General features: G+C 31.9%; 1 protein-coding gene across 1 annotated transcript; it reads left to right on the top strand.

Annotated features, from left to right (window-relative positions):
- The first annotated feature begins 665 nt into the window (after positions 1–665).
- Positions 666–7,165, top strand: LOC120075783 (vacuolar protein sorting-associated protein 45 homolog). Its single transcript, XM_039029454.1, has 13 exons — positions 666–1,029; positions 1,690–1,891; positions 1,980–2,059; positions 2,485–2,712; positions 2,943–3,068; positions 3,146–3,226; positions 3,318–3,459; positions 3,552–3,730; positions 4,212–4,367; positions 4,666–4,773; positions 4,860–4,981; positions 5,960–6,091; positions 6,589–7,165. The coding sequence occupies exons 1-13, from the start codon at positions 940–942 to the stop codon at positions 6,647–6,649; spliced, it is 1,707 nt and encodes a 568-aa protein (XP_038885382.1). The 5' UTR covers positions 666–939; the 3' UTR covers positions 6,650–7,165.
- The last annotated feature ends 1,975 nt before the right edge of the window (positions 7,166–9,140 follow it).

The following is a 9,140-nucleotide window of genomic DNA, read 5'->3' as shown; positions in this document are numbered from 1 at the left end:
TGTTCATTATTTTCTAAGAAAGAACAAGCATATAAAATATTTGGTAATATGATCGACATTTTTTTAGTAAAAAAAGTAAGAAAACTATAAACATTTGGCAATGTAATCATTTTAAGGAATTAAACAATTGCATTTTAACCATTTTTGTTGAGTAAATGGTAATAAGAGAGAAACAAACAATGATAATTAGGAAGAATGGGAGATACCATCCATAGTGCATGCTTTGCAAGTCAAATTATCGAGAATTGATAAGACTACATACGAGCATTGTAACGACTGCGATTGACATATATAAATCACACTAATTAAAAATACCATTTTAATATTAATACAACTTCAAAATTCAATATGAAATTTGGAATATAACATTATATATAAAGATTCCTCAAATTTTAAGATATATTTTAACTATAACTATATATATGTAAGAAAATTGTTGATGTAGTAACGGATAAATATAAATCGAAATACTTTTTATAACATTATTTACAATGTTATTTATATACATCGACGAATTTACTAATGTGTACCAATTGATTTTATGAATAACATTGTAAATAATATCATATTTTTTAAGGTAATTAAAAAAACAAATTTTAGAATAATTTCAAAATTTAATGGTTAAGAAACAAGAACTTTTCAAATATTTCAAGCCATATCCAAAAAAAGAAAAAAAAAAAGAAAAAAAAAAAGAAATAAGAAAAGAAAGAAAACGGAAGAAGAAGGTTATTTGTACTTTGGAAGACAGGGGAGAGTGAAGGAGACGGTGCGTTGTGGCCATCGTCGGGACTAATCGGCAACTTCCGTCGTCGGTCGTCGCAGATCTGAGATCCTCCGTCCAGCCCACTCTCTGCGTTTTCGATTTTACTCTCTTGTCACCGGATTCACCAATTTTGGTGTCGGGATCAGAACTGTCAATTTTGAGAATTACAAGCTAAAATGGTGTTGATATCGGTCGTTCGGGATTATATCAACAAGATGTTGCAGGACATCTCCGGGATGAAGGTTCTCATCCTCGATTCTCAGACGGTATGCGCCATCATTTATCCATTTCACTCCTTCAATTTTCTTTCTGATTGGTATCGAGGAGAAATCAAAAGTAGAAGTAAGGAAAATTTTGTTTTGGTCGGGGGAATTTGGTTTCAATTTTCTGCATACTGAATTAGTCTGAGAAAATGGAAAAAAACGTGTATAATGGAATCCTCTAGCTGTATTTCAGACTGATAATTTGCCCGGGTAGTTTTTGTATAAGATTTCTTCGATCTCTATGAACTTGGAGATGGATCGTTTATGTATTCCAAAGGGAAGAGATGTTTAATTCTTATATCATTCACAGTGCTGAATAACGATTTTGATAATCTAGACTGGAATTAGTTATTTTTTTTTAAAGAACATTGCTTGCCAGTTCTGCTGGATGATGCATAGTGCCATAATCCGCGAAACTTAAGCTTTGAGATAGGCAATGCGTGAGTTCCTCTATGCCAAAGTTTGCATTTCCTGAATCTCCATGTGTAACGTTTTGTGTGGTTGCTGAATAAATGCGTTCAAATTGGTGACATGGTGTCTTATACTGCAATCATGCTAGAATTGGACCTTCTTTGTAAAATAGCTTGGGGAAAGGAGTAATGGGTTTTTGTGTTTAATGATGTGACATTTACATCATAATGTTATTGTTATTTTTGGTTTCAGGTTAGTGTTGTCAGTGTGGTGTACTCACAGTCGGAGCTTCTTCAAAAAGAAGTCTTTTTGGTTGAATTGGTAGATAGCGTATCGAAGTCGAGGGAATCCATGTACCATCTTAAAGCAGTTTGCTTTCTCAGGCCTACATCAGAAAATATACAGCTTTTGCGTCGCCAGCTGGTTAATCCTAGATTTGGGGAGTATCACCTTTGTGAGTTCTTCATATCGTTTATGGATTTCTAACATGTGTAAGTAACTTTGATATACGTTAATCATTCTTCTGTATATTTGAATTGCAGTTTTCTCCAACATTTTGAAGGAAACTCAGATTCATATACTAGCTGATTCAGACGAGCAGGATGTTGTCCAGCAAGTTGTGGTAATTTTTCTTCTACATGAATTATATAAGACATAAGTCATGGCCAGAGAACGTCAATTTTATCTGTTTTTTTCTTAAATAATAAACTTATCGATGATTCTCTCAAATTCATGCTACTAAGAAATCTTATATCTGGATGAGATCACGGAAGAATAATCCACATTAAGTTGCTAAGTATAGTATCCTGGAATCCTGGTCCTTCCCTTTTGTCGTGCTATGTTAAAATAGATGGCTAATTCATCAATGGTATGAACCTTATTTTGCGTACTATTGATCCTGTTCATTAGCCTGAGAGTTGAACTCCATTCTCTGCTCATCCTGTTCGTCATCTGATATAGTGGTTTGCATGAGTTGTATATTGTATTGTATTCACGTGTTAGCTTTAATTTTGACAATCACAAATAATTATTGAATGGATCATGCAGGAGTTTTATGCGGATTTTGTGGCCATTGATCCTTATCATTTCACTTTAAACATGCCATCAAACCATATATACATGATCCCAGCAGTTGTTGATCCTCCAAGTTTGCAACATTTCTGTGACCGAGTTGTAGACGGCATTGCAGCACTTTTCTTGGCCTTAAAACAAAGACCTGTTATTCGGTACCAAAGGACTTCTGATGTGGCCAAGAGGATAGCACAGGAAGCATCAGTACATAAATTCTTACAATTACAAGTTGCATTTTGTTACTTTAATTTGTCAGTCAACCCTTCCAAAATTGTACTCTACTCTAGAAGCGGTGTCTTAACTTCAAATTTTTATTTTTTTTATAAATATTATAAATATTTTATTTTTTATATTACTACTACTACTACTTTAAGCTTTATTATCACAAGTTCAAGGGCCACAATCTCTAATTTATATTGTTTCTGATGCACCAGAAACTTATGTATCAGCAAGAAAGTGGTCTGTTTGATTTTCGAAGAATGGAAGTTTCCCCTTTGTTACTGGTAATTGATAGGAGGGATGACCCGCTGACTCCCCTGCTGAATCAATGGACTTATCAGGTATTGGAATCACAAAAGTAATTTTGCTTTGTTGTTACTGTAGGTTTGTGTTGGTTATTCAGAGTTATGTTTTCTAGGCAATGGTTCATGAATTGCTAGGTATTCAAGATAATAAAGTGGACTTGAAAAGCATTGCGAAATCTTCAAAGGATCAACAGGTATAAATTGCATTGCTGTTCTCTGCTCAATTAGACAATTAAACTCATTCACAATCTATTTAATTGTGTTTGATCTTTTGGGATCATGCAGGAGGTTGTGCTATCATCAGAGCAAGATTCGTTTTATAAAGCTAACATGTACGAGAATTTTGGAGATATTGGAATGAATATAAAGAAATTGGTGGATGATTTTCAGCAAATTGCCAAAAGTAACCAGAACATACAGACAATAGGTTTGTATGAAATAAAATTTGAAATTCTTCGTAGGGATCAACTATTGGGAGGAATTGTGTCATTAAATTGTTTTTTGCTTTGTTTTCTACAGAGGACATGGCCAAGTTTGTTGACAATTATCCAGAGTACAGAAAAATGCACGGTAATGTTTCAAAACATGTGACGTTGGTGACAGAGATGAGTAAAATAGTTGAGGAGCGAAAGCTTATGTTAGTTTCACAGACAGAACAGGAATTGGCTTGCAATGGTGGGCAAGTGGCTGCTTTTGAGGTTATAATATTTTCTTCATCGTTTATGTTTATGTGAATATGCATTGCACTTTTTCATATCTGTACAACACCAGCATGTAAAATCATGACATTTTCCCATCTTCATGTTTTCTTTGACATCCATCTTAGATGTTTTGTTAGCACAAAACTCAAGGACCAAAATCTGGTTCTGCTATTTTGTTGGGAAATGGGAAGGAGCGATTGGAGAGTTAAAGATCATGTGACTTGTCTTTTTGGGTGTGTGTGTTGATATTACATGAATATGTTACATTGAGTTTTGGGGAAGTTATCATGATTGAATGATTTTTGTTTGTAACATCTCTACAGCATTTTTTTTGTATGTGCCTATGAATTATCTGTAAAATGTTTGGACCTTTCAACTTAGCATGGAACTATTGATTTGCTATGAGATCATTAATTGATGAGAATTGAGATATTGTCATTACTTTCAGCATGACCACCTCTGCTCTTATGCTTTTCAGGCTGTAACGAATCTTTTGAACAATGAGAGTATTTCTGATATAGACCGTCTGCGGCTAGTTATGTTGTATGCTTTACGGTATGAGAAGGAGAGCCCTGTCCAACTGATGCAGCTTTTCAACAAATTGGCTTCTCGTTCTGCCAAATATAAAACAGGGGTACTGTACACATTTAAGCGTCATTTTCATCATTTTTTTTAAAACTTCTACTTCTCTATTTAAAGATTTTTAACATGTTCAATTATTTTATGGGTATTATTTTTCTATGCCGAAGCATGATATCTTTCTCTTAAGTCTTAGGATTTGAAAAGATTTCTGTTTCTTCATCCTGTGTGTTCGTAAGAAACTGCTCATTCTTTGGCATACTATTATCACAATATGGTTTAAATACCTCTATCATAACTAGAGGGTCAGTCTTCAATTATCTTGATGTGCTCAAAACAACATGATGTGACAGCTTGTCCAGTTTCTTTTAAAACAAGCTGGTGTTGATAAGCGAACGGGTGATCTTTATGGAAATCGAGATCTTTTGAATATTGCTCGTAACATGGCTCGTGGATTAAAGGTATGCTGGAAAAAGAAATAACACATAATTTCTTTTAGTTTGCAGTGTAGGGTGCTTATATGTTGTTCTCTTCACTTCTGCTTTAGGGAGTTGAGAACGTATACACCCAGCATCAACCCCTTCTGGTCCAGACCATGGAAAGTATAATCAAGGGGCGATTGAGAGATGTGGACTACCCGTTTGTTGGGAATCACTTTCAGCAAGGAAGGTTTGTTGCTAGTTAGCGTGTGTCTCAGTCTCTATCCTCTTTTATGCTAAAACTTTCTTTTCTTTGCATATTAAATACTAGGTTAGTTGCAAGTTTAGGTTTAATTACAAATTTAGTCCCATAAATTAAAAAATGTCTCATAAGTGCTTAAACTTTCAATTTTTTTTTTGTCTAATAGATCCCCAACATATTTGAAGTTTTTAAAAATTAACTGATATGTTAGGTAAAATAGTCAATAGGACTCTAAACTTACAATTTTGTGTCTAATACGTCTGTAAATAGGCCTTTATTATACCCAAAATTGAAAATTCAAGAACTTGTTGGACACAAAGTTCATAGTTTAAGGATATATTAGACATTTTTTAAAGTTTAGAGACCAATACAAAGTTGAAAGTTTATATACCAATTAGACACTTTTTAAAATTCAAGTATCAAATTGACACATACTGAAACTTCAGTAATTTAGTCTTAATTTTAAGTTATATTGTTTGTGATTGTGTTTCTTATACAAAGCCATTTTTACATCGAAAATGTTGTTTAGCTCTCCTTAGATAATCTGTGTATTGTGTTCGAAGGTTGATGATTTTGATGCTTCTAGCAACTTGTTACGAACAATGATTTTTAATTAGATAAAGATTTCCCAAGGCGTTCAGATGTCTGCTCTTTAATTCCAACGTTTACGTGCTTAAAGTATTTTTCCAAGCTTTCTTTTAGGCTTATTTTTCCCAGACTTTGATATGCTGTTTTTTGGGATCAGAAAAAATGTCCGTTTTCATGTCTTCCCCTTGAAATATTCTTTTGTTAATTGTTACTCTCGCGCCACAATCTCCATTAAATGGCCGTCAGTTCACTGGACCAAAGTGGTCTAGTATTTTTATTTATTTATTTTTTTACTAAAAATAATTGTAAGCTCTATTTTCAGAAAAAATCTTCTGTTAAAATATATGAATTTAACTTGGCTACTTTGGTACGAAGCAGGCCGCAAGAAGTCATCATTTTTATTGTAGGTGGTACGACATATGAGGAGTCACGTGCTGTAGCTTTACAGAACGCAACTACTTCTGGAATACGCTTTATCCTGGGTGGTTCTGTGGTTCTAAATTCTAGGAGGTAAGCAATGTTGGTTATTTGATTTCATGGTCTAGTTATTGAGTTACTATCACTGCCAATTTCCTATTTAATGAAAGGATGTTGCCATACTTTGTGTGTCTATATGGGTAGATTTATGTCTGTTTAGGGTATGAATTCTGTTGTTATTATTAGTTCCTATCTGATGAGTTAGATGAGGCGGTTGCAAGAGTAATTAAGTGGTGGAGGGTCTACAAGCCCTCTTGCAAGGCCACCAACCACTCGAAAATAAAAAAAAATATTGAAAAATCAAAAGGGGGTGGGGGCGGAGAGAGAGAAAACAAGAAACGGGGGAATCTCCTACCACACAAGTTTATTGGTTACTATATTTGAACCAACTATATAATGCTAATCACTTAGCACATGATGATCATGAGTTACAAACCCACAAGTATAAAAGGAAAAAAAACCGTAATCTCTTAACAAACACATTGAACAAGTAATAGTTGTATGATATCATCATTTGGCTGGTATTGCAGGTTTTTGAAGGACTTGGAAGAAGCTCAGCGGATATCTCGTTCGAGCGCCACGGTGATTTGAAGTTCAACAGCCTGCTAAATAACAATTTCCAATTAATGGGAGATTTTCATTTGGTTACTGGCCAGCCACTACATGATTGCAGAGGATAGAAGAAGGAAGAGGGGGAGCGTCGTCCATTGTACTTTAACTAATAGAATCTCGAGGGGCTGGCCTCAATCTCAGATGTCATTGTTTATTACCCGTTTTTTATCAGGCGTTCAGCAATCGAGTCAATTTTCTGGTCATCATATTAGAACAAATCTAAATGTCCCATTTGTCACATATAGAAAAAAGAAAGCAGCTCTCATTCAGTCATTCCTTTTGTATATTTAGAAACATGAAAGTCTTGGAGATGTAGTACACTACTTAGAGTTGTTGGATATATAAAACCAATGTACTGTTCCACACCATAGGCTGGCCAGTTGGTAAAAATAATTGAAATGTTAGCATTTAGATGTAAATTATGAAATGTTGACTAAAAATGTCTCATTCATTTTTTCTTAATTCATAACCGCAGGTGTATTATTTTTCCTGTTTTCTCCTTTTGCCACTTCTCTTCCTTCTTTCCTTTGTTGGAAGAACTGTTGTTATAATGAAAGAATCGTCATCTTAGGTTTTTCTGTCCGAAGAAAAGAAATAGACTCTGTTTTATTTTATTTAATTTCGGTGTTGTTTTTCAGGGTTGTTTTTAAATATAAAAAAACGAACCAAAATATTTACAAATATAGTAAATTTTTATTGTCCATCACTACTATTTGTATTATAATCGATATAGATAATAACCTATTACGGTCTATTATAGATAGACTGTGATATTTTATTATTATTTATAAATATTTTTAATAATTTTATCATTTAAAATAATTTTTTTTAATTTTATCTTTCTCTTCTAATTTAATATCTTAAAAACATTAAGAAAACAATCAACTGTTAGGTGTTGATTTAGTACATAATATATATATTTTTTAATTACCTACTAGGTTAAGGTTTTGGTCAATTGGTTATTTAATATTCACATAAACTAGATGTATTTTTATAATGGTACTTTCTTTTAATTATTTATCTATTGAAAATTCATTATCAAATAAACCGAAAATAAAATAATTTCTGTTAAAAAAAAACAAAAAACATGGATTTTATTTTAAAAAAAATTATATTTCAAATAAAAAGCTAGTTTTTTTTTTTTAGTACAATAAAGATAGGACATAGGAGATTAGAATTACATATCTTTTCTTTTTTGGTCACAAATGCATTAGTACGTTGGTTGAACTATTTGGTAAAAGACTAACCAGGTATATTAGAAATAAATGGTTACTGTTATTTTTTAGCAGAAAGTTATTATTATTGATAGAATACATTTATTCTAATCATAATAATAAGAATTAACTAACTGATTCGAGTGGTAAATAAATGCACAGATTACTACGATGGTTTGATCTCACACTTCAAAATGGTTTAACTAAAAGAATAAAGGAAAGAAAGAAAAGAAAAGGAAAAAAAAAAAAAAATCTGAGTTTGGTTTGGTCATTGAACTTATGTTGTATTTATTAAGAACTTGTGTGGTTAAAGTTTCAATAAATTAGTAAACTTTACTGTTATATTTATCTAGTCTCTTGTTCAATTTTACTAATAGATCCTTTAACATTTTCTTTTCTTTTTTAGACGATCGGTTCCTAAATGTTTACTTTTTGTCTAATAGTTATTTTCTCTAATTTTATTACTTATAATTTAAATGTAACTTAGGATATTGACTTTATTTTTGTACCAACATGACAAGTTCTAATATAAACACTATACCAGTTAAGCTACGCTCTTGTTGACAAGAATTTAGAAAATTGGTAAGGCATAATTTAGGCGATTAAAGTTGACAACCAAAATTTATTAGACAAAATCGAGGTTAAATTTTTTTAAAAAAAGAAAAAAAGAATGAGGCCCAACCTTTGAAAAATTATAACAACTAGATGAACACACAAAATATATAACTTAGACTTTAGAGGTCAAATTTTATACAAGGTTTAAATCTTATTTTGGTGCTTAAACTTTGAATCTTATTCTATTATGGTCTCTAAACTTTTAAAATATCCATTTTAGTCCTTAAACTTTTAAAAATATCTACTTTGGTCCTTGCTGTTAAAATTTTGTTAACACTTAAATAGAATGGTGAGATGACTTGTATTTTTGAATGAATAAGCTACCAAATAAGTTAATCACGCTAAAAAAAAATATGAAGTTTTAATTTTGAATTAGGTGGTAAAGTAAATTTATAGATGAGATCTCAGAAGTTCTTTGCGTATTGGTCGTTGACATTTTACTCTATCTTTATCTTACTCAATCTATATTAGATACAATTTCATCCTTACAAGTTAATAGAAATTAATAACATCAACCAAAGTAAACATTTTTTTAAAAAAGTTTAGAGACAAATAAACATTTTTAGGATAAAAATACGATCCAACCTTTAAACAATAACCAAATATATTTAAACAATTTCCCAAAATTATTTCGTTTTGGA

Source organism: Benincasa hispida, chromosome 4 (assembly GCF_009727055.1).
Source record: "Benincasa hispida cultivar B227 chromosome 4, ASM972705v1, whole genome shotgun sequence".
NCBI lineage: Eukaryota > Viridiplantae > Streptophyta > Magnoliopsida > Cucurbitales > Cucurbitaceae > Benincasa > Benincasa hispida.
This window is presented reverse-complemented; position numbering and strand designations above follow the sequence as displayed.

What these genes read in the sequence shown, in the direction of transcription:
- LOC120075783 (XM_039029454.1), top strand. Translation starts at nt 940, where the DNA reads ATGGTGTTGATATCGGTCGTTCGGGATTATATCAACAAGATGTTGCAG. An exon ending in CCAGAACATACAGACAATAG is followed by an intron (nt 3,460 to 3,551) that starts GTTTGTATGAAA and finishes TGTTTTCTACAG; the next exon opens with AGGACATGGCCAAGTTTGTT. An exon ending in GTGGTTCTAAATTCTAGGAG is followed by an intron (nt 6,092 to 6,588) that starts GTAAGCAATGTT and finishes CTGGTATTGCAG; the next exon opens with GTTTTTGAAGGACTTGGAAG.